The following is a 25539-nucleotide window of genomic DNA, read 5'->3' as shown; positions in this document are numbered from 1 at the left end:
TTTCGGGTACAGAAAAATACCCGTTCAATACTACATAGACGTAGTGGCTTGTAGTATTAGAGCCTCCTTCCCAAAGCTTAGACCTCCCCTAACAAAAATATAGGTGGAAGTATTTTACAATTACTTATCGTCTTTTCGGGTGCAGAAAAATACCCGTTCAATACTACATAGACGTAGTGGCTTGTAGTATTAGAGCCTCCTTCCCAAAGCTTAGACCTCCCCTAACAAAAATATAGGTGGAAGTATTTTACAATTACTTATCGTCTTTTCGGGTGCAGAAAAATACCCGTTCAATACTACATAGACGTAGTGGCTTCTAGTATTGGACTCCTCCATAAAGCTTGGATCTCTCCCAACAGAAATATAGGTGGAAGTATTTTACAATTACTTATCGTCTTTTCGGGTGCAGAATAATACCCATTCAATACTACATAGACGTAGTGGCTTGTAGTATTAGAGCCTCCTTCCCAAAGCTTAGACCTCCCCTAACAAAAATATAGGTGGAAGTATTTTACAATTACTTATCGTCTTTTCGGGTGCAGAATAATACCCGTTCAATACTACATAGACGTAGTGGCTTGTAGTATTGGACTCCTCCCCAAAGCCTTGACCTCTCCTAACAAAAATATAGGTGGAAGTATTTTACAATTACTTATCGTCTTTTCGGGTGCAGAATAATACCCGTTCAATACTACATAGACGTAGTGGCTTGTAGTATTGGACTCCTCCATAAAGCTTGGATCTCTCTCAACAGAAATATAGGTGGAAGTATTTTAAAATTACTTATCGTCTTTTCGGGTGCAGAAAAATACCCGTTCAATACTACATAGACGTAGTGGCCTGTAGTATTGGACTCCTCCATAAAGCTTGGATCTCTCCCAACAGAAATATAGGTGGAAGTATTTTACAATTACTTATCGTCTTTTCGGGTGCAGAAAAATACCCGTTCAATACTACATAGACGTAGTGGCTTCTAGTATTGGACTCCTCCATAAAGCTTGGATCTCTCCCAACAGAAATATAGGTGGAAGTATTTTACAATTACTTATCGTCTTTTCGGGTGCAGAATAATACCCGTTCAATACTACATAGACGTAGTGGCTTGTAGTATTAGAGCCTCCTTCCCAAAGCTTAGACCTCCCCTAACAAAAATATAGGTGGAAGTATTTTACAATTACTTATCGTCTTTTCGGGTGCAGAAAAATACCCGTTCAATACTACATAGACGTAGTGGCTTGTAGTATTAGAGCCTCCTTCCCAAAGCTTAGACCTCCCCTAACAAAAATATAGGTGGAAGTATTTTACAATTACTTATCGTCTTTTCGGGTGCAGAATAATACCCATTCAATACTACATAGACGTAGTGGCTTGTAGTATTAGAGCCTCCTTCCCAAAGCTTAGACCTCCCCTAACAAAAATATAGGTGGAAGTATTTTACAATTACTTATCGTCTTTTCGGGTGCAGAAAAATACCCGTTCAATACTACATAGACGTAGTGGCTTCTAGTATTGGACTCCTCCATAAAGCTTGGATCTCTCCCAACAGAAATATAGGTGGAAGTATTTTACAATTACTTATCGTCTTTTCGGGTGCAGAATAATACCCGTTCAATACTACATAGACGTAGTGGCTTGTAGTATTAGAGCCTCCTTCCCAAAGCTTAGACCTCCCCTAACAAAAATATAGGTGGAAGTATTTTACAATTACTTATCGTCTTTTCGGGTGCAGAAAAATACCCGTTCAATACTACATAGACGTAGTGGCTTGTAGTATTAGAGCCTCCTTCCCAAAGCTTAGACCTCCCCTAACAAAAATATAGGTGGAAGTATTTTACAATTACTTATCGTCTTTTCGGGTGCAGAAAAATACCCGTTCAATACTACATAGACGTAGTGGCTTCTAGTATTGGACTCCTCCATAAAGCTTGGATCTCTCCCAACAGAAATATAGGTGGAAGTATTTTACAATTACTTATCGTCTTTTCGGGTGCAGAATAATACCCATTCAATACTACATAGACGTAGTGGCTTGTAGTATTAGAGCCTCCTTCCCAAAGCTTAGACCTCCCCTAACAAAAATATAGGTGGAAGTATTTTACAATTACTTATCGTCTTTTCGGGTGCAGAATAATACCCGTTCAATACTACATAGACGTAGTGGCTTGTAGTATTGGACTCCTCCATAAAGCTTGGATCTCTCCCAACAGAAATATAGGTGGAAGTATTTTACAATTACTTATCGTCTTTTCGGGTGCAGAATAATACCCGTTCAATACTACATAGACGTAGTGGCTTGTAGTATTAGAGCCTCCTTCCCAAAGCTTAGACCTCCTCTAACAAAAATATAGGTGGAAGTATTTTACAATTACTTATCGTCTTTTCGGGTGCAGAAAAATACCCGTTCAATACTACATAGACGTAGTGGCTTGTAGTATTGGACTCCTCCATAAAGCTTGGATCTCTCCCAACAGAAATATAGGTGGAAGTATTTTACAATTACTTATCGTCTTTTCGGGTGCAGAATAATACCCGTTCAATACTACATAGACGTAGTGGCTTCTAGTATTGGACTCCTCCATAAAGCTTGGATCTCTCCCAACAGAAATATAGGTGGAAGTATTTTACAATTACTTATCGTCTTTTCGGGTGCAGAATAATACCCATTCAATACTACATAGACGTAGTGGCTTGTAGTATTAGAGCCTCCTTCCCAAAGCTTAGACCTCCCCTAACAAAAATATAGGTGGAAGTATTTTACAATTACTTATCGTCTTTTCGGGTGCAGAAAAATACCCGTTCAATACTACATAGACGTAGTGGCTTCTAGTATTGGACTCCTCCATAAAGCTTGGATCTCTCCCAACAGAAATATAGGTGGAAGTATTTTACAATTACTTATCGTCTTTTCGGGTGCAGAATAATACCCATTCAATACTACATAGACGTAGTGGCTTGTAGTATTAGAGCCTCCTTCCCAAAGCTTAGACCTCCCCTAACAAAAATATAGGTGGAAGTATTTTACAATTACTTATCGTCTTTTCGGGTGCAGAAAAATACCCGTTCAATACTACATAGACGTAGTGGCTTCTAGTATTGGACTCCTCCATAAAGCTTGGATCTCTCCCAACAGAAATATAGGTGGAAGTATTTTACAATTACTTATCGTCTTTTCGGGTGCAGAATAATACCCATTCAATACTACATAGACGTAGTGGCTTGTAGTATTAGAGCCTCCTTCCCAAAGCTTAGACCTCCCCTAACAAAAATATAGGTGGAAGTATTTTACAATTACTTATCGTCTTTTCGGGTGCAGAAAAATACCCGTTCAATACTACATAGACGTAGTGGCTTGTAGTATTGGACTCCTCCCCAAAGCCTTGACCTCTCCTAACAAAAATATAGGTGGAAGTATTTTACAATTACTTATCGTCTTTTCGGGTGCAGAATAATACCCGTTCAATACTACATAGACGTAGTGGCTTGTAGTATTGGACTCCTCCATAAAGCTTGGATCTCTCCCAACAGAAATATAGGTGGAAGTATTTTACAATTACTTATCGTCTTTTCGGGTGCAGAAAAATACCCGTTCAATACTACATAGACGTAGTGGCTTCTAGTATTGGACTCCTCCATAAAGCTTGGATCTCTCCCAACAGAAATATAGGTGGAAGTATTTTACAATTACTTATCGTCTTTTCGGGTGCATAATAATACCCATTCAATACTACATAGACGTAGTGGCTTGTAGTATTAGAGCCTCCTTCCCAAAGCTTAGACCTCCCCTAACAAAAATATAGGTGGAAGTATTTTACAATTACTTATCGTCTTTTCGGGTGCAGAAAAATACCCGTTCAATACTACATAGACGTAGTGGCTTGTAGTATTGGACTCCTCCATAAAGCTTGGATCTCTCCCAACAGAAATATAGGTGGAAGTATTTTACAATTACTTATCGTCTTTTCGGGTGCAGAATAATACCCGTTCAATACTACATAGACGTAGTGGTTTTTAGTATTAGACCCTCCTCCCCCAAGCTTGGATCTCTTCCAACAGAAATATAGTTGGAAGTATTTTACAATTACTTATCGTCTTTTCGGGTGCAGAAAAATACCCGTTCAATACTACATAGACGTAGTGGCTTGTAGTATTGGACTCCTCCCCAAAGCCTTGACCTCTCCTAACAAAAATATAGGTGGAAGTATTTTACAATTACTTATCGTCTTTTCGGGTGCAGAATAATACCCGTTCAATACTACATGGACGTAGTGGCTTACAATATTGGACCCCCGAAAACTTGGACCGCTCCCAACAAAAATTAAGGAAAGTCCAATATTGAAAATATTAAATACCTCCTCAGCCGTACGAAGTGAAAAAGGAAGTCATGCAGTATATAAATGTGCAATACGAGTAGTAGACAATACGAACCTGGATAGTAACACATGCTAAAAACAAGTATAAAATTGCACGGAGTTTCAAACAATGATCATCTAAAAGGTGGCCTGGAGAAAGGGAAATTCCTCCCTCCCCCGGTGGTCGTATCTCCTATCATCCTGAATATGGTTTCTCAGTACTTTCCTAGTACTATTTTCCACTTCCAATGTGTTAAAATTCCCCTTCGGGGAAAATTTCTGAAACCATCACTAGTTTCAAATTCACTGTACCAGTTTCTTATGATCTTGGCTTTTATGAAGAGCTACTGCCAGAGAACACTTAATGTAACGCAATTAATTTAATTGATTTATAAACAATCGTCCCAAGATTAATTTATATTGACTGATTTTCTAATGTTCTTCCCTGTAGCTTTGTAAGTACATTCTATGTCCCTAATTCTTTCTCTCTTATTATGCTTTTTTCCTCCACTTTGTTAATATCTTGTCCAATGGTCTTTTAAAAGACATTCCGAATGGAGAATATTTTATCTCTGTAGTTATATTATGATTCACGAGAGACTCTTTCCATGTGTTCTCTTTCTACTATCGACAAACTTAGGAAATGTAGAGTAGTAGTAGTAGTTTCCCATTGTTTTCCAACCCCATCATTCTGATCACACCTGGGACTAATGTCAAACATGTTTACCCGATAACTATAATTTTCGCCAACCTTTTTCACTGGAACGATTCCTGCCTTCTCCAAAGGCAATCTTTGCCTAGCTACCTAATTCAGACCAGTTTGACAAGGGTAACTGGAGGTCGTGTACTATCGACGACACAATTATAAACATCACTGCAGCAAAATTTTCCATTTGAGAGATAGAAGTGTCCTCGTAAAGGAGAGACTGTTCTGGAGATACTGTAACGTAAGGGGCTGAAATATGGACGTTATGTAAAAGTAATCTAAAACGATTAAAAGTTTTCGAAATGTTAATCTGGAGAAGAATGAAGAAAAACTAGCTGGGTCCAGTGTGAAAGCAATGAGAAAGTGTTGAGAATAAAAAGGGCAGCAAAGAACAAAATAGGATGAAGTTAGAGAGAAAGAGAAGCCAGTTGGGACATTGAGAAGAAACTGTATCTTGAGAAATTTGATAGAAGATGCGGTGGAAGGAATACGAGGAAAAGGCAGAAGAGTCTTCCATTCAGTCTAGTGTAGTACAGTTGATGGATAGTAGCTACTAAAATGGATGCTACGGATTACTATGTCAACACAAAGACGTTAGCTGAGGACTGTAGTAGTAGATGGTAGCTACATCGTTTGTGGCAAATGATCAAATAATGATGTAGCAACTGATCTGTATGGAGTGAACTAAGGACCATTTAGTGGTTTGGGTAGCTTAATCCGAAATGTTCATGGTCCGGAACTGCAGGTGCCACCTTCGGAACTTTAGAGATCTTTTTTTCACCACTTCACTCTACCTGAAACTCAGAGTGCTTCTGGCCCTGTAAGGCTTAGTGACATTTTGGAAAAACCTCATCAGGCCACCTACATGTATAGAGAAATCTCCGCGGAGTTCTTTTGTAAATGAGAGAACGAGTGAACATTGGAAACGGTTGAACTCATTGCAGAGAACCACTAATAAAGAAAGAGAAGGCAGATAAATAAAAAGTTTTCGGGAAAACGTAGCAGAAGCTAGAACTGATGTGGAAGGAAGGAAGAAAAAACATACTATGCACACATATGAAAATACAGCAAGAATGGAAAACTCATTTCCTGATTTCAATTAAGTTTAGATAACTCAGAAATGTACATTTTTCTACTTCATCTGAGGATATCCAAAAAAATAATACACTCCATATACATACTTTTTTTTTTTTCAATTACCCAACAACAAATTATCCCTGTGAGCTGCATGCGCTTGGGAGAGCACAAACAAAGATACACATGTATACATGCATACATACATATGAGCGCATCACATGTTGCTGAAGAAAAAAGAAAGCAAATCTGATAAGGGATGGAAACTCAAATGAGAAGTACAACCTCGGGTTATTTCACATGCATGGCAGTAATAGCATATAACGTTACATTTATCTGTAGTTGTCTGCTTTTTCCACTTGTTTCTTCTGTCGTTTCCCGGAATTGGGTGGAAGCAAAATGGGGGGAGGGGGTTAGACTTCTATTAAAAGTGCTCACACACCGTTATCTTAGTTCCCAAAGGATTAACACAGTATAGAGGCAGAGTTAGTGAATGCAACTTCAGCTGTGCTTTCAGAGTTAAAGGGGCCTTAGGTTTTAATTATGTTAAAATATACATATAGAATGTTGGGTTGAAGTTGACCGTCTTTTTTCAGCATTGAGTCTGTATGGGACACGTACAAACTATTTAATGGAATCAGAACTACATGGGCTCCCAACAGGAATCGAATCTGGTTTCACACACCGAAGGCGCGTACGCTGAACACAGAGCCACAAAAGTGTTCATACATTGAATACTAGGAAGTTCAAATAGGAGGAAGTAAAGGCTTAAGTGAAATCGGAGCCAACACAAAATAAAGTGGCATAATCTACAATAACTTAAGTCAAGGGAGAACTTTATCACATCCAACATCCCGATACGTTGTTAGAAAACTAAAAGATTAAGACCACCGGATTCGGATCCCCTTCGCCCCCCCCCCCCAAAAAAATAACTACCTAACTCAACATACATTTGTACATTTTTTTCAATAAAACTATATTGTTTAACAGGGAATTGATTGATGTAGCATAAAACATTTATCTTGCATTTCATCTGTGCTTTTTCTCTTACAAAAGCTCTCTAGTTCTACTGTACACTATCATTTTTTCTGAAAATATAGGGAGAAGTACTTTACAATTACTTATCGTATTTTCGAGTGCGGAGTACTACACGTTCAGTATTACATAACGTAGTGGCTTGTAGTACTGGATTCTCTCCCCCAAAGCTAGGACCCCTCCCAACAAAAATTTCTGGGTGAACGTCTGCCTGTAAAAAATGTATTTTAGTCTTTTCTATCTGAATGGTATCTAGTATGAACTATATTTATGCTCTTACATTGCATTCCATTATAGTATAAAGTAAATAGTGACTGAATTCTGGTTCGTGGTGCCTTCGTTGAGAAACGAATGATCTTCAAGTGGCTTGTTGGGTTTACCTTCTCTCGCCTTCCCTGTCTAATTTCCAGGGAGGACATGAAATGCTTGACAGCGGTAATTATTAACACCTGCTCTCCTTCTGGAAATGACAGTGAAATGCTCCATTACCCTTCGCTTTCGAGCTATCCCAGCGCCTAAAGCCGTTGACGATAGGTGTCGTTATACTACAACATCAAAAGATCAATAAAAACGTGTTCTCCAAGTAGCACTAAAATATTTTGTCTTTACTTTAATGGAATAAACAGTGTATCCGAAATTACGAACAACTGTAAATCTAGTTTTTAAAAAGAAGAAAACAGAGCTTTAAAAGAGGTATTATACCATTGGCTATTAATGCTTATTATTAAACTCGTGAAATGGCTATTTTTATAGCTTGTTATTACGTGTCTCCAATTTTATCTTGTAGACGTGAAAGAATAATTGCTTGAGGTATTTAACATAGGTAGTTCTCAACATTTAAACATTGTAACTGTAAGCGAAGATAAACCCAGATGTGCAATATCTTTTTTTAAATTGCAATTTTATTCCCAGTGGAAGACGGGCTGCCCGTAAGAAGGTAACTTTTCTTTCTAAAGTTCATTCAACGAACCTTCTGATCCTGATGTAAACATTACAGAATTGTATTACTCCGCCAGTCATCAGATGATTGGCTATCGGTTAGCGCTTCTTTCGAGAAGCACGTGCTTGTACCCTATCGATGTTTTACTTATATCCCCAATGTGGCCTTGATTCGCGTTAAAGTTGGGTCAAAACCACTTTCAATGCATGCGTATTCTCTTTTATTCCATTAATTCAATTTAGTTCTTAGATAAAGTGTTGTTTCTCTTGTCTAATTCTAAGGAATTCTGGTAATGAGCCTTATAAGCAAGGACTATTTTCTTCTTCCGCATGGGTGTTCTAAAGCTCTCTAACCAATAAAATCAAACAATCACCACGTGTATTTTTTTTACATGAGGTACTGAACATTCCTTGAATAAACTTTAGGGTCATTAGCAGTATTCATTTATTTGTAGTTTCATTGGTAGAAAAGTATCAGGTTTTATTTATTGTTTGATTGATTGGTTGATATATTTATCTGCTTAGGCATGCAGAAGAAGGTGACCTGAGCATAGTATGTAACGTATGTGAAGAAATGATGTGCACGTAACGGAACACAAGGATATATAGTGTTAGTTTACAATACCTGGACAGTGAAGTGTTTGATACAATTATCTACAGCTGGTATTAGTGTGAGATTAGCTATACTTCTCAAAAAACGCTAGCATTATTCTCAGAAACTCTTATAGTATATTGTGAAATTCATGGTGAGTCTGTAGAGAGAGAATGGCATACAACAAAATTCGTGAAAATCATAATTGTTTTTATCACATTAAAGAAAATAAAAGCATTTAAAAGAGTACCATAGCTCAAAATAGTCTCAGTGCATTAGCTAGAGTATCAACAGAGAAAAAAATTAAACTAAACTTCAGAAGAGTTATTGACAGATTGATTGTCCAGAAGAACATCAGAAGTGATTTCATATACGAATGAAATGGAGCACTAGTTTATGAATGGGTGCTTCTTACTACAGTATATGTAAATATTATATAGTATACTGTATATATATATATATATATATATATATATATATATATATATATATATATATTACTTTCATTGATTTTTAATAGTTTTTCTTGTTTAGAATACTGAAATAATTCTAGAATAGAATTTTCTAACGACTGTGAACTACTGAAAAATTATGTCACAAGACGCCACTGGAGTGGACTGAACAACTCTGGAAATTGGCAGATGTACAGACCATCATACAAAATAAATTCTAACGAAAAGAATAGCTTGGAAGCCGCTGTAGTTTAGTGGTAGAGTGCTTACCTCTGGTGTGTAGAATCACTGATTCAACCCTTGCTTGCGTAAAATGGATTTTGTGGTGAACAAACATCGTCGCATAGATTTTCTCCGAGTTATTTCGTAACCTTTCACATTTTCGTTCCACAATTTACTTCAATATTATCATCACCGTCTTCCTTAGCCTCATAACATAATCGTAGGGCATTCAACTAAAAAAAAAAATATCTTGTGGCACTGTCAGCAATATATCATTACATTCAATGTGCCTGATGAAGTCAATATTTTCATATATTACTGAAATTGTGCAATAAGTTATCAATATGAGATTTCTGCTTTGATTAGATTTCGGTTTTCTGCTTCGTTATAGACTGGATCCAAACCTAGAATGAGAGGTATACAAATATAATTTCATACGGAATAGGCTCGTTTTCACCGTGTTATCTTCCCCCGAGAACTGGACTACATTCCCACATCACAGCACATTTACAGAATTCCTTTCACCTGATATAATAAATACAGGGTGCGGCAAAAAGACCTCCCGTATTTGGATAGGGCGTTGTGGAAGGATACAGCAGTGGAGGGGGTATCGATTAATAATAGCGTACGTGCCATATTCAGTAGTCATAATGAAGTGGCGCGGTGAGCATCGTGCATTTGTTCTGGAAGAGCATATTCGTAATGGTGGTTCTGTGATTACAACTCAGCGGGCATTTCGCATTCAGTTTGGAATTGGCTGACAGACCCCGTTCTGGATAGGAAACCTATTCAAGTTTAGGCATCAAACTGTAGAACAACAGGTTCTGTGCTGAGAAAAAATCGCCTGCCCAATCTGAACGCTTTGGAGATTGCTGAATGGATGCTCTCTCACGCGCCACATTTTCCGGCGTTGTTACGGTCCAAAGTCGATCGGGCGATTTTTTCGCAGTACGGAGCCTATTGGTCTAAAGTTTGGTACCGAAACTTGGAATAGTTTTCCTATCCGGAACAAAATCATGTCGGCAAAGTTCGAACCGAATGCGAAACGCCCGCCGAGTAGTAATCCCAGAACCACCATTTCGAATTCACTCCTCCGTAACAAACGCACAATGTTCTCCGCACCACGAAATTGCGACTACTGAAAATGGCACGTAAGCCATTATCAATCGATACCCCCTCCGCCACCGCATCCCACCACAACTCACACAGCGTCCTTTCCAAATACGGGATGTCTTTTTGCTTGACACTGAATTATCAACTATCAAAATATTCACTGTTCTTTGGGAAATATTCAGTATATATAGATGTGCATATTTAAATCTTTTTTGTTGCAATACTAACATGGAGTTTTGCGTCTATAGATTTCTCAGCTTCTAAATATTTCCTTTTGAATTTGACTTACAAAAGCTATGATTCCTAGATTCTGCATACAAAAGCAAACGGAAATTCTTTCTTTCTCTCTCTCTCTCTCTCTCTCTCTCTACTGTGTCAATTGTCATAAATATGAATAAAAATATAGGTTTCTTCTTTTTACGTTGCCTTTTCTCTAGAGGCAACACAATTTTGACAGCTAACGCTTCAATGTGTTGCTTCCGCTTTCCCTGAGCCCTGAGTGACACATGCGTGGCCTTCGCTTTGACAAATTCTGTCATCCAGAACGGAGACGATCAAAAGCGCCGCGCTTCCGAGGGAAATGCAGATAAACAACTTCGCTTCTTTTATCTCTTTTGCTTCTTTGTCAAAGAGTGTTTGCGTGTAGAGCATACACCGTGTTCACAATTCACGTTCTCTGATTGGGATTTATTGGGGGTTAAATGTTGAGCGGGAGACCAGACTTCGATTCCCGTTGGGAGCACTTGTGGTTGCGAATCCTGGCGTAATCTGTGAGTGTACGTTATTCACTGTCAGTGGTCAAAGAGATGTTGAATTTGAAAATAACGAACCAAATTTTCAAAATGTTACCACAAAGTAAGGCTAAGCTGTTGAAGCTTAAGTGGTTCTGTTATCAATAGTGAAATAGTAAGTTCGCTATATTTAACATTTATTGAAATACTGCGCTCGGATAGTTGATGTAACATTGAAAGATCTATGAAACATGAAATGGTCCTTAAGGTTGGTTTAAAGGAACAAGTTTTGCCGATAGATAACACTACAGTCTTCACATCTCTCCCATGTATTTTTTTACCGTTCACAAAAATTCACGATTTCTCTTACAAATTTCAACCTACAGACTTCACATTTTTAGAAAAGGAACTTCATAATCTATCAAAGGCAATAATCCGTGCCGATTTTTTTTTTTATTTAAAATGTTCTTCATTATTGAAATGGCTTGATTATTGAAATGGATATCCAAACCTTTAACAATGGAACTGTTTCAACAATGAAGAAAATTCTAAATAAAAAATCGACACGGATTGTTCCATTTAATAGGTTACGAAGTTCCTTCTCTAAAAATTTGAAGTCTCTAGGTTGAATTATGTAAGAGAAATTGTAAATTTTCGGGAAAGGTAAAAAATACATAGGAGAGATTCGAAGACTGTAGTGACATCTATCGGCAAAACTTGTCCCTTTACACTAACCTTAATTGAATACTGAAATCATACAGGGTGGCCCATATAATTTGTATATGGTGTTTCAAAGACAGCAATACAGAAACTAACCACTTAAATGAACAAAAAAATCGAATATAAGCCCATTACTCTAATATCTTTCCTGATAATAATTTTAATCTATGTTTTCCATGACATGGTTCACGAATGCACCATCCAAGTAGATACATCCCTGGAGACGAAGAGTAACGTTGTCACAAAAAACTTGACAGGCCCGTACGTGTATCCTGTGATAGCTTCCCGTAGTTCGGGTAAATTGCATATGTCATGCTGATACACTTTGTTCCTCAAAACACTTCATAAGAAAACGTCAAGTGCTTCAAGTCGGGAGATCGAGCTGGCCACTCCACAGACCCACGTCAACAGATCCAGCGGTTCGGAAATTTTTTCGCTCAGGCACTCTCGCACTGGTATGACATAAGGTGGCACTGCTTCATCTTGCTGCTACCACAGGTTATCCTCACTCGCAGGCTACACAATGTTGCCATATCGAAACTTTTTGTCCAGAATTATAAATACTACAGTCAGTCACATACCATATACATAATTATAGACTATTTTGTATTTATAACAAAATATCTTAGTCTGTGTGCAACGGTAATGTGCAAACTTCAAACCATTTAAGAGTCATACAGGGGGCGCGGTGGCTCAGTGGTAGAGCGTTCACCTCCCGTGCTTGGGGTCCCTGGTTCGATCCCAGTTCGCGCCGTGTGGACTTTGTAGTGGACAAAGACCGTGCTCGTGGGTTTTCTCGGAATTCTTCCGTTTCCTCCCACTTTCTTCATTCCACTATTTCATTCATTTCTCATCATCACCGTCTCCTTTAGCCTAACCGGAACAATCGTGGGACGTGAAACTCAAATATTTCATTTCATTTCATTTAAGAGTGACACATCTATTCAAATATATTTATATATATATATATATATATACTTATTATTAATTATATCTAAATATATTCTGTCAGTCTGCTAATTCCTAATAATTCACAGTTAGGGTAATAATTGACACTATCTGTGCTGATTTCTACTGAAGCCAACAAATGTCTCTAACATGGCGACGAGCCGAAGGCTTAGAGGAACAACTAATATTCTGTAAAGAGACTACACTACTTTCCTACTATTCTTCTTCTCTGTTCCACCCAAGTAACTTTCTAATAACTATTTAAATTATTTTCTATATCCAGAATCTTATCGCTTCATGTTAACTTCTCTGTTACAGTAAAATGTAGTTCTTTACAAATCATTAACATTGGATAAACATGCTACAAAATTTTATATCTGACCCTTCTATGTGAATTGATCTACCAAACGCTTTGTCGTTTTGTCTGTTTTCCTTTTCTTTGCGTTGACAGTTGTGTGATTGATTTAACACCTCTTTCCGCAGCGAGACTATATGAAACAAGATTTACTATTAACCAAACTATTGCTAAGGTTTGTACCGGAGACAAGAATCGAACCCATCACCACCTGCATAGTAAGCACACAAAAAACCAATCGACCAGAAAGTGACTGCCTAACAATTATTAACGATAGCCTATTTGAATGCAAATACACTTTGATTCATTTAGAAGCCAAGATCGGCATGATTTTGTTAAGTCTTTTTAATTTACGGGCCGCTGCTGGTCAGAGGTAGAGCATTCAGTTCTGGCGAATGGAGCTCGTGGCTCGAACCCAGCTCGCACCAAGTGGACTTCGTGGTGGACAAATACCGTGTGCGTGAGTTTTCTCGGGGTTCTTCAGTTTTCTCCCATTTTCTTCATTCTCATCATCACCGTTTCTAGCACTTCTTTCATTCTCATCATCACCGTTTATTTAACCTACAAGGCATAATCGTGAGACGTAAGCCTGAAATATTTCGTATTTGCTTGCGCTAAGAGAGAACTACTATAATGTAACAAATCTCTTACGTGCAAATTGCTCAAAGTTTGGTTCGAATTGAAGCAACATATCTCATTGTAGAATAGCAGATTCTGTTCTATCTCATAACTTCCATCAATTCCATTCAAGATAAGGACAGTGTGAAAGCACCACACGATAAGCAGTAATTGTATGGCCGGAAGACATAAGAGTTTACCCTAAAGCACATAACAACCGGATGCGCTACATTATGCTAAGTTGAGAACAGTAACAGCTGCTAACAGCAAGGTAGATAAGCAGTAGTGTATTCATAACAAATAGTTAATAATAGTTCCGAATTTAAGTATATAATACAATATGATGTAAACTTATTTTTATATAAGGGATATGAATAAAAATATGAAAAAAAATCCTTCTTTGCAGGGTGCGGTTGCACTTTTGTTCGAAAATAAACTATTACATGTAAACTTCCTTTTCAATTCTAAAATGTTAATGTTAGTGTAAATCAAATATTAATTATTACATTTTAGAAGCTGCATTTATTAACCTAAGTGATAATTATTTTGTATTTATGTGCAGTGGCGAAGGGTCATAGTTTCAACAGGGTATGCCCAATGTTATTATTATTATTATTATTATTATTATTATTATTATTATTATTATTATTATTATTATCACTTGTATTACTTATATTACATTGTAAACTAATTCCAAATGTCATTTTTTTCCCCCATCAAATATGTCTATTATTCCCTTCTTAAAACCCATATTTCCATAGCGAATTAATCTAACGCTTTAAATATGTCGTCATTCATCGTATTCCTCTGAAATATTTTAATTTTCTTCAGGGCGCTCATGCTTCTCTTACATGGTTCTGTAGTAACTGAAATACTTACGTGCACATGTAACAAGCAAAGACAATCTGTGTATACTTTTTGTAGGTCGCTTGATGTGATATATTGAAGTAAATTAATAAGTCTAAAATATTTATTTTCATCGTGGTATATAAGTTCATACCGTAGCTGATTACCGTCGAAAACAGGATACAGTTTAAGGGAGTTTCTTCTAGTTTCTTCTTAAGAAAATCATTTTTATAATTTTAAAACTATTCACTATCAAGTAGTACAAATTCCAAAGAGAACAAATCACTAAAACTCGTTTCTATCTGACTTGCAAGTGTATCTAAAATTTCGTAGGAGAGTACTTTTAAGCTTTGTTTTTCCTTATCGCCGAACTGCAACGAACTAATATCTTCACTACTGATGCACAGTATCTTCTGAATGCAGAAAATGTTTGCATGTCTCCTTTGCAGCACAATGTGACATCATAAGTACATTTGCTTTAACAAAATAAGAAACAGATTTTCGATAGACATAAATATTTTACTACCGAAGAAACACAAGAAGACAAACTTACATGAGTTTAGACGTACTTGTAGACCGCGAGCAACATTTATTGGATCCAGATCTCAATTTGCATCACAAAATTCATATCCGATCTCAATTCGCCGTGATGCGTTTTACTTGTTTCACATGCGCGCAATCGGATGGGAAAGATGAAACCATGTTCTCTCAATAGCTCAGTTTTCTTTGTTGATCTTTAATAGGAATTGTGTTGAGTTTATATTCTCGAGCCACTCTGGCATTTTCTCTCCTTCACTTTTGCAAATGTAAGAAAAAAATCTCTCAGAAACATCTCAGAAATACATATATCTTCACTCAATTCTAATGAACAAGAAGTGTCTCATTTCATACGGGTTTGCGTCAACGTAACGCAAAAAGGCAAATTAGTTTGCGATAATAAGTGTAGCAACTTTACAATTGCTTCTTCCAGCTTTTGCGTTTCGTTGCGGTCCGCAAAATTAAGCAAAGTTTTCACGGAATGGAGCACCATGTGCCCTTGCTCTTTATTTGTTTGACATATCGAATCGAAGTGGGACTCGAAATAAACCCTATATACAGAATACGTAGAAACGATAATCGATAAGCGCTGAGGCCGGTCTCTCTCGCGCAGGTTATTATAAACACGTTCTCTCGTGAGATTTTCTGAGTAGCTTGGAAGTAGTTCTAGTTCCGCCTGGAACACTGCTCTGAGGGCCTCACATCAGTGGTGCTAACCATGATTTCTTTATCGGATAATAAAATATTTTGAACGTAGAAAATTATCTTACATTCTGTGCAAGGAAAATGAATAAATTGTAAATTATAATTTCTGAAAGTAAATGGGTAAGCCGGGCCTCAGAGACTCGGAACACCCTTCGCCATTGCTTATGTATAACAATAGTTTGAAATACAATATTTTTTCGAAATCTATCATACAGCTTATGCTTCTTTATAGCATAAATCCTACACTTACGTTTTTGTTGCGACTTATTTTGGGTTTGATTTCCAGTAAGAACACAATAGTTCCTGATTTGACTTAGCATCTTTAAGTAATTATGGAATCACGTGAGGTAGCAAAGAGGGGACGATCTCTGATCTAGAAAATTGGAAATAATAACATCGGAAATCGATTGTAAGATCGTGAGTTAATCGCACAACGATATTCAGAATTTGCGTTAATTGTGAAGTTGCAAACGGAAGTGATAAATTCCTTAAGTAATAATGTATTTTTTTTTCAGCAATTTGTTAAAGGAATAATAATTGTATTTTTTTATTATGATTCCTCTCATTAGTTCTATGAATGTGCAGCAATTATTTTTTTTTTTTCCATATGCCTATTTCTTTGTCCATTATTGATGTGAGCTTTTCGTTATGTTACTTAAAAATTATCTAGAAGTTCTTCATTTTTTAAAAAGCTTTCTGTTAGAAAGAGGTAAAGAACTTCATATGAACTCACGAGACAAACAATTCTTTTGTTATATATTTTTTAAAATTGTATCTGGCGTTACATTTTGTTTCTTTTGTTTGACTCAACAGGACGATGTTCTCCCGAGAGGCCTAGGGAGCATGGAAGGCTCCTCCATTACACTGGAAAACGTGGATCGCCACCAGGCTGGAGTGTACCAGTGTAAAGCGTCCAATGGCGTAGGAGAGCCAGTCACAAAGGAACTGGAGCTAGATGTGAAATGTAAGTATTCTTGGACACGCAATGCGAATGAACCCAGTAGGAGGGCTGTTGTGGGAGTTCTTAAGTTGACACAACCAGAGCAACAGGACATGACGTCAGTTAATGTCGTCACTACCCTGGAGCACTTCATGCGCAGTGTATCCATAAGCAAGGCAGCTCTGTTGACAGCATTACGGCTGAGATAATATGCCAAGGTGGATTATAATTTAAGTCATACCTGGAATTTGTTCGTGTACTGGTGGACAATAAAAAAACACATTATGTTGTTACAGCGGTTGTGTGAGTTGCGTTTTACATTCAACAAACGAACAAGATTATACACAAACAATGCACTGAATAATGCGTAAATAATTGCGGCTCGTCCCATCAAAGGCGGGAAGAACGCCGGGATTTTTAAAAAAATCTCATTTCGTGCTGCGCACTGATACGTGTATCAAGATTGAAATTTCAGGTTTCCTCAGTTATGTTCTATTTTATAAGTGTACTGACATTCATGATATATCAATTTCTTTTAGCACCAAATGAACTCTTGTAGGTTTAGTAAGTGTTTTGGAGTGGCAGCAATGGGATTAAGAATACATGGACATTTTTAAAATTACAATTTACAGGTAAAAGATGTTAATTCAGAAGAAAAGACAAATGTTTAGGGAATTTATTTATGAAGGCGTAGAATATGTAAGTCATCTGTGAACATAGATACAGCAATAAGATGTTGCTTTCATTTCTATGAAACTCTCCGTAAGGGCGTTATTCCAGGGCTGCAAACTAATGTACAAGGGACTTGTAATATGACTATTTCGCTGCCTGAACCTACCCTAACCTAACCCGAACTACTGCTACTCTACTACTACTAGTATACTATTATTACTACTACTACTCAACTACTACCATTACTGCTTTACTATACTACTACTGCTACTAGCCTATTATTATACTATCATTGCTACTACCAGGGCCGAAACCAGCTACAAAGATTTTTGAGGGTCGTGAATATGTTACGGGGGGCCAAATCATTAAAATTATCTTATAAATATTTAAATTGTGTTTTTTGTATTAATAATAAAATTTTGTATTGAAGTCAGGAGGGGCCACAAAAAGTTTAGGGGAACCTACCCCCCTCTGGTTGCGGGCCTGGCTACTACTAAACTACTACCCTACTACTACTGCCTTACTACTACTAAGTGTGCACCCATAATTTTTTTTTTAAAAAAATGTAATTTTTGAACAATTATCTCTTGTAGCGCCCCTGAATTTTACCTGTTCCTGGTGGATCACTGACATGCGCCAACACATGTACAGGCTAGAAGGCGTGATGACACTATTTTCATCAATAAATGTGAGTTTCAAAGTAATATGAATTTGTCCACGTATTGTTGATCTGAGCTGCGGGAACTGCTCTATCCCAATTTAAGGATGCATATTAACACTGATGTAATAAAGTAATTATGCAGCCTATACCTAAGCTACACGAGGTTTACGTTTACGCACCCACTGGCTCAACTTTGAAGTATTTCATTTTATTAGCTTATCGACGTCGACCATACCCTAGACGCCGCATGGACAAAGTCGCACATAGTACGAACTATTCGCAAAATCAAATTAGGCGAATCACTTATCGACAATTTTCGCATTTATTACTGCCTTAAAATGGGAAGGTCATTAAGAGACATGAATTCCCGCCTATATCTGTGTGCTTGTGGATTACACGCACAACATTTAATGGATTTATCAAGAAATACTGAACCCACAGGTTCAGCACCCACATAACTGCATTACTTATGAACAAGGGCTCCCATCAGCGGGCCAAGGGGGGGCGTTCGCCCCCTAAGAGGAAATTGTACTTGGGAGTATTGAATACCCAATAGAATTTTTACATTACTTACAGCAAAATTTGAAACGTCGCTTATACTTGTCCCCCCTTGGAAACCCCAACATGGGCGCCCTTGCTTATGAACTGCACACTAAGAAAAATCCGTTCTCCGGTCAGCGGTATATTGTACAAATATATGAAATCCTCTTGCTTACTACAGAAATCAGTATGGAGCATATGCTACATACGCACTGCCCTTAGATGTTACATCATGCCATTGCAGGATGTCTGACATCTAACAGTTTTTCGTGTATCACCTATGTTATATTCTGCAGCTATATTCTATTCTACTATGGACATTCTGCGTCGATTTGTATGTGAGATCCTGACCGCCTATATTGTTTCATACGGAAAGTACGTATAGATGGAGCATATACGAAAAGTATTATAAAACATGCGATTTCAGTTATACGTTTGCTGTACGTTAAGTCCAAAAACTACAGGAATTACGCATGTAATCTACCGTTTTAATTACGCTACCTACTTTTTTTTTTCTCAGTATGTGCTTTGAAAACTAGCCATATGTCGGATTACAGGGAGAAAGCATTTTTTGTTGAAAATCATTGCTGTTTTCTTAAATGTTTTTTAGGTTAAACTACCTAAAGCCAAATATACCAGTAACTAAAGAGTTTCAGACAGTAATGATGAGCATGAGTAGTCGCTAATGCTCTCGCCTTTGGTCCTGGGCTCGATTTCCGGCAGGGTCAGTCGGTCGAAAAGGTGTAACAGCTTTTTCAGGCTAGCTATCCTAAATGAGGTTTTTCCTGCGATTTCCTCATTCACACCAGGTAAATGCCGGGATAGTATCTAATTTACAGGCCTCAGGCCGCTTCATTCCTTATCCGTTCCTTATATCCCTCCCCCGTACCGTGATTGTGTGCTCGCCGAGGATGTGATCCCTCAAACGTGACTTGCCATAGATGCCGGTAGTGGCCATGACTTGTATCAATAAATAAATATTGACGAGCGAGCGCTAGCAAGCGAAGTCGGATTAGAACGCCGCAATGCACGTTGTATTCGTCCATTCTAATTAATAGCAAATAGTAATTGCAAAATTTTCCATTCCGCACACGGCATTTCCAGTCTACTCAGTTCACAAATTACTCACATATCAATATCAATTATCTTTCCGCAACATGAACTCATTCCACCTATAAACATTGTGTTTTTGCGTAGTTTTGGTCCCCCGTAATCCTACAGAACCCGAGAAATATATTACATACTTCTTTCCTAAATTTTGCAAATTCAAACTCATAAAATAGGACTGCACTATCGTTTTCTACATACAGTAAACGATATATAATTTTTAAAAATTAGTAGTACAGTCCTCTTTCACGCGCAGTCATTCATTTTAATCATAAATTACTGTTTTTATGTTAATGTATTCTACACCTGCATCAATTTATCCAGCGCCGTAACTTAAATTTTTTTCTTGGGAGGGGGTAAGCATTAATACGCGTATTTGGTGCTCCTAGAAAAAAGTTGTTTCTCTAATTCTTGGGCTCCCTCTTTAAATCTTTCTCTTACTCTTTATGGGCCCGGGTCGTTCGTTACACCTTTGGGCCCGTTCCATACATGACAAATGAATTAAGGAAACAAGGGCCCCTAATAGTAAACTTTTTTTTTTATTGAAATGGGCCCACGACTCATTTTTGTTTTATTTACCTTTTATGTGTTGTTTTGTTTATGTAATATAGTGGATATATTCGATGCTTCATTTATAATTTCATGTTCGTATCGTATACGGAGTAAGAAAATTTTGTCTTAAAATGGGTCCCCTCGAACAACGGGGATCTTGTTTGGGGAAGCATTTGACCCCTCCCTCCTCAAGTTACGACCCTGTCACTTATCACATGCTAGGCTGGTAGCCAGCCCAAAAATCTAGGGGAAGCCCGGTAGAAGTTTGGTAGGGGGTCCCGATCCAAACGTATTATAGTTAATCATCATATTATAGCTCAGCGTACAATTTTTCGACTAGAAATTTAGAGCTGGCGACCAGTGTTCAGTAGGAATGGTTTCTGCCTGAACTGACAGGGCAGCGCATTTTCTGTTTCGTAAGAAAATAATTGTCACTGAGTGAGAGAAAACACGGAATCTGAAGTCTTTCTTTGTCAAACCAAAGGCCGTTTGGGGGGGGGGGGACATCTCAATTTGTACGTGAGAGATACTGGCGACCATTATTTTTGGATTGGCGAGTGCGTCTGACTTTGAAATTTTGCACCCTGTTATAGCTCATTTGCAAGCGTACTGTGGAAATTTTAGGGGATCAGTAAAGATTTAGAGGGGGCCCGCCCCCCTAGACCCCATGGATACGGGCCTGTCACATACTAATATGATGTAGACCTATCATTAATTTGTATGTCAATTATATATTGTGGATGTCCAAATTTTTTGTGACAACAAATCTTTCGCGGAGCACATCATCAAATTTCGCGTGTGGAGATGCTATGTTTTCATACAAATAAACAAATATCTCTTTAAGTACTTCATTAACAGATAATCATTTTTAAACATATTTTCTTTACCGGTCTGTTACTCTAGTATAAAATTAATAAGTTGTCACCAAATCAGTTGCAAACACTGCTCAACTTACTATCACATTTAGTGACGTCATATTGTGTGGTGCTCTGGTTTTGTCAACTTAAGATCTCCCGGCTGTTGTAGTTAGGACTAAGGACAGGGTTGCAGCGAGACAAACGGAACATAACACATCCATTACTTTGTGACCCCTACCTGTTCGCATCAACAGGCTACATTGACACCATGCTGCGTATGGTGTGGGTAGTTACATGTTTCGTATGTGACTGTAAGATCATGCGTGCTCTGTGAACGCTGTTTTTTTTTCTTTTTTTGAGGACACAACTTGATGCCCATAGACTGAACATATAACAAAAGGAGCAAAGAAAAAAGAAATAAAGAAAATAGGGAATAATTGATATTATTAGCCTTATGATAAATTGCTACCCAAATGTTTGTTGAACACGCAAGACTCGCACTCCTCCTATCCGTAGAACCATTAAGCTTTTTTTTTTTTCGCGTGAACTGTTTTATCTTCTTTAACTTACAAAAAAAAGTTTTAATGACAAATTATGATCTCTAACGTACATACGAATACTACCATAAATGTCATCGAATCGTGTATTCGTACGGTTAAATTGTTATGTTTATTTTTCAGATTGAAGTAAATATAACACACAGATACACATATACACGCAAATATATATATATATATATATATATATATATATATATATATATATATATATATATATATATATATATATATATATATATATATATATATATATATATATATATATATATATATATATATATATATATATATATATATAAATGAACATAACTGTGTATTCACAATGTTTGGAAAACAGGGTTGGTTGTGCAAGAGGTCGTATTTGTTAATCTTAATGAATGACTATTAGCTCTCAGCCCCTCATGACAACAAAGGGAGAAGTGGTATAGCACCAACTGTTTCATTAGAAAGAAAAGTATTGAGAGTGTTTTTTCTAGACTAAAATAACATCTTGCAATTAAATTTTCAGTGTACTAACATTGATTTCGATTTCGACTACGATATACACTATACAGCTATTATGACTGAATGCTGAATCATATTCAAAAATTGAGAAAGAAAATTCATCTTTGATTTGAAAGTTGAAAACTCAGTTCCGTCCAGTGGCAGATCTGGAAGGTAAAAACTGGGGGTGAGGGGGCGAGGGACAAGCCGTCTCCCAGACTATGATAGATATATCATGAGTTTACTATAAACTTTCAAAAAATATATAAATAATATCTTATTTTCTTATTCAAAAAACTAAGGAGGCCTAAGCCCCTCCCACGTCTCCAGTCTAGATTCGCCACTGCTTCTGCCCTAATAATTGTGCTTGCAAGGAACACTGTGAGATTAGACTCGAGTAACATCGGTTTATCCCTGATATAAGGAGAACATTTCTAATCTCTAGGGCTACTTCACCCAGTATCCCTGTCTGGTTCCATGACGCAGTTACTTGTTTATGCGTTGCAATTAATTTTATCTCTCTCTTCTTCAAATTCTTCAAAATTGACTTTGTTCTCCTTACTTTATACTTCTATCTTCTTTGCACTTATGCTTTCTGGAAGACTTCAAAGGAGAGAACTTTATATAAGATTATAACATGCATTTCCAATCTTCTGAGTATCCTCAAATGTAAGAACATTGCAACACGCTCGATTAGTTATCGCCATATTATAGTATTACTTCTTAAAATATTCGTGATTATAGTCGTGAAATATAACTACAGCAACTTTACGTAAAATATTATATATACTTTTGATGAGTTTTAAAAATACTTCGTTGTAAGTTCAACTACCAAATTGTCGATAATGGATTTAGAATTAATTCGCGGGTACATGAAATCTCATTGTTCAATATACGAGGCGTATTCAAAAAGAAACCGAACTTTAGAAATAGCGCGTTAAACGGCAGAGGAATCGCGCTGCAGCTACTGAGGGGACCTAGCAGCAGGCAGGTTTAGACAAGAAATTATCATTTGCCGCATTTAACTATGACTATTATTTAGCGAGTCACAGCCGTGGAAGTGTGCACAAGCTTTTCTGGATTAACGATACACTGATACTACAATGAAAGAGCTTGGAGAACAACGTGTGTGTCTTTGAAATTTTGCTACAAACTTGCAAAACATTTTATAGAGACATTTCAATTGCTTTTCAATTCATTCAGGTTCTCCTCGTCCATACATCACATGTGAATTGGTCGAAGATCACGGCGATGTTGGTTGTGTGTTTTGATTGCAAAGGCATTGTCCATTATGTATTTCTATCACGTGATCAGTTGTCAACAAACAGTTCTATCAGGGCATTTTAGTGCGATCGAGGGATGTTGTACGCCTGAATTGTGGGGAGACCAGACTTGGATGGTGCACCGTGCTAATGCGCCTACTCACGCATTTCCACTTATCGGCAGTTACCAGGCAAAACATCAAACTCTTGTCCCATCCACCATATTCTCCGGACGTGGCCTCAGCAGACTTATTCCTATTTCCCAAATTTAAAGTAACTTTGAAAGGAGTCGTTTTCAAACCATAGAGGAGATTCAGGACAATGCAATAAGAGACCTACACACCATCGCAAGAGGTGTATTCGAGGAGGCTTTCCAAAAATGACAGAAACGTTGGGAACAGTGTGTTGCCAGTAGAAAGGACTACATTGAGAGGAACAGTGCTTAAAATGTACAATGAGGAATAAAGATGTTACAGCAAAAATTCGATTTATTTTTGACATATCTTGTACGTTTATGCGGCAGAATTTTTCGAAAAAGGAAAGCCATATTATAATTCATAATATATAATATCCGAAATTAATTTATTCTGCGAATAATATACGTAGGGGAAGGTGAGCCATCAGGCACCAGCCTACTCTGCCCAGGCGTTATTCCTGGGCTGAGAAAAAGTAAAAATAGGTTATAAGCGTTCCTGTTCCTTAACTAAAGTATTCTGGAGTGGAGGAAATTGTGAATGGTTGGGAAAATAACAGCAACTGGTAACTGTTAACCTTCTTTCTGCCTCTGAGCAAGAAGTATTTTTTTCTAATTGAAAAAAAAATTACTTTCCCCACTGCTGTAAACACAAATAAAACAACTTACGTGTTTTCTTTTAACACGTTGGCCGCCATGTGCATAATTCTGATGCACAAATAGTGGGGTGCAAAATACCCCCAAAATATGGCTTGGCGGAATTAACGTAAAGCATGGAGAAAACTGCACACCCTATTTCAATATGAAATGAAACAAAAATAATTTTAAAAGCTCATCTGGTGTCGAATTATACTTTCATAAATAGTTGCATTTTTCTGACATCAAGCTATTGTGCTGGTGGTGCAAAAACTTGAAGAACAAACTTAAAACATGGCGTCAAGACTATTTCTTGGATTTTCTTCTACTCATAGTGGCGTAGGAAAAGGGAAGAACAAGGATTTAAAGGTCTTAAGAGAGTTGAGTTGATTTTGAATTTAACGTCCCTTTCAGCAGCGAGACTATATGAGACGGTACCTACTGATCAACATGAAATCCTAACCACATGAGCTCCCGCTGTGAATCGTACCCGGGTCTTCCACGCCAAAGGTGCGCACGCTAACCGTTTAGCCACGAAGAAATCCAGGCACCGAAAGTCTTGAACATACAGAAGTCCTGCAAGTCTCTAACTGCACAGAGTTTTAACTCTATATTTACATACAATAAATTTCCAAAATTTCTAAAGGGTAAATTAAAAAAAAAATATCGGCGTGGCACACTGCTTGACAAACTGCGTTATAAATCATTTTAAATACGGCTAAAGTTGTAAAACAAAATACACATTCTATGGTAGTATATTACGATGTGAATATCTAGTAACCAAATTCCCTACTAAATATTTTAGCTATATTCATTAAATAATAATAATAATATGTTTAAATAAATAAAAAACAACAAATATAGATTTCAACCAATTCTTTCTTGTCAAGAAGTATGTTATTATGTGTACCATACGAAAACAAAGGGTATAATTGCACTATTGCCAGAATTATCTTTAAGTTTTGTATGATTTATGTAGAATACCATGTGCATATGCCTGGCGTGAGGAGGGGATATGTGATACGTGATCTCGGATGCTACTTGTAATCATGAATTCTCTATTGCAATGTTTTGTTGACTGTTTCTGACTATACGTTAGGGTGTATTGAAGAAAACTTTTTTTTTTTTATTTTT

The 25539-nt window shown here is 37.2% G+C and overlaps 1 protein-coding gene across 3 annotated transcripts in view; it reads left to right on the top strand.

Moving 5' to 3' along the window:
• The window catches only part of klg (klingon), a 1029592-nt gene that overhangs the window by 812203 nt on the left and 191850 nt on the right, over window positions 1-25539 (top strand). For all 3 annotated transcript variants that reach the window (XM_081726054.1, XM_081726053.1, XM_081726052.1), the window contains one exon: window positions 16756-16906. In XM_081726054.1, the coding sequence (XP_081582180.1) occupies window positions 16756-16906 (151 nt within the window). The remainder of the gene's footprint in view (window positions 1-16755; window positions 16907-25539) is intronic.

This window comes from Thermobia domestica, chromosome 9, assembly GCF_964235325.1.
Source record: "Thermobia domestica chromosome 9, izTheDome1.hap1.1, whole genome shotgun sequence".
Classification (NCBI taxonomy): Eukaryota; Metazoa; Arthropoda; class Insecta; order Zygentoma; family Lepismatidae; genus Thermobia; species Thermobia domestica.
This window is presented reverse-complemented; position numbering and strand designations above follow the sequence as displayed.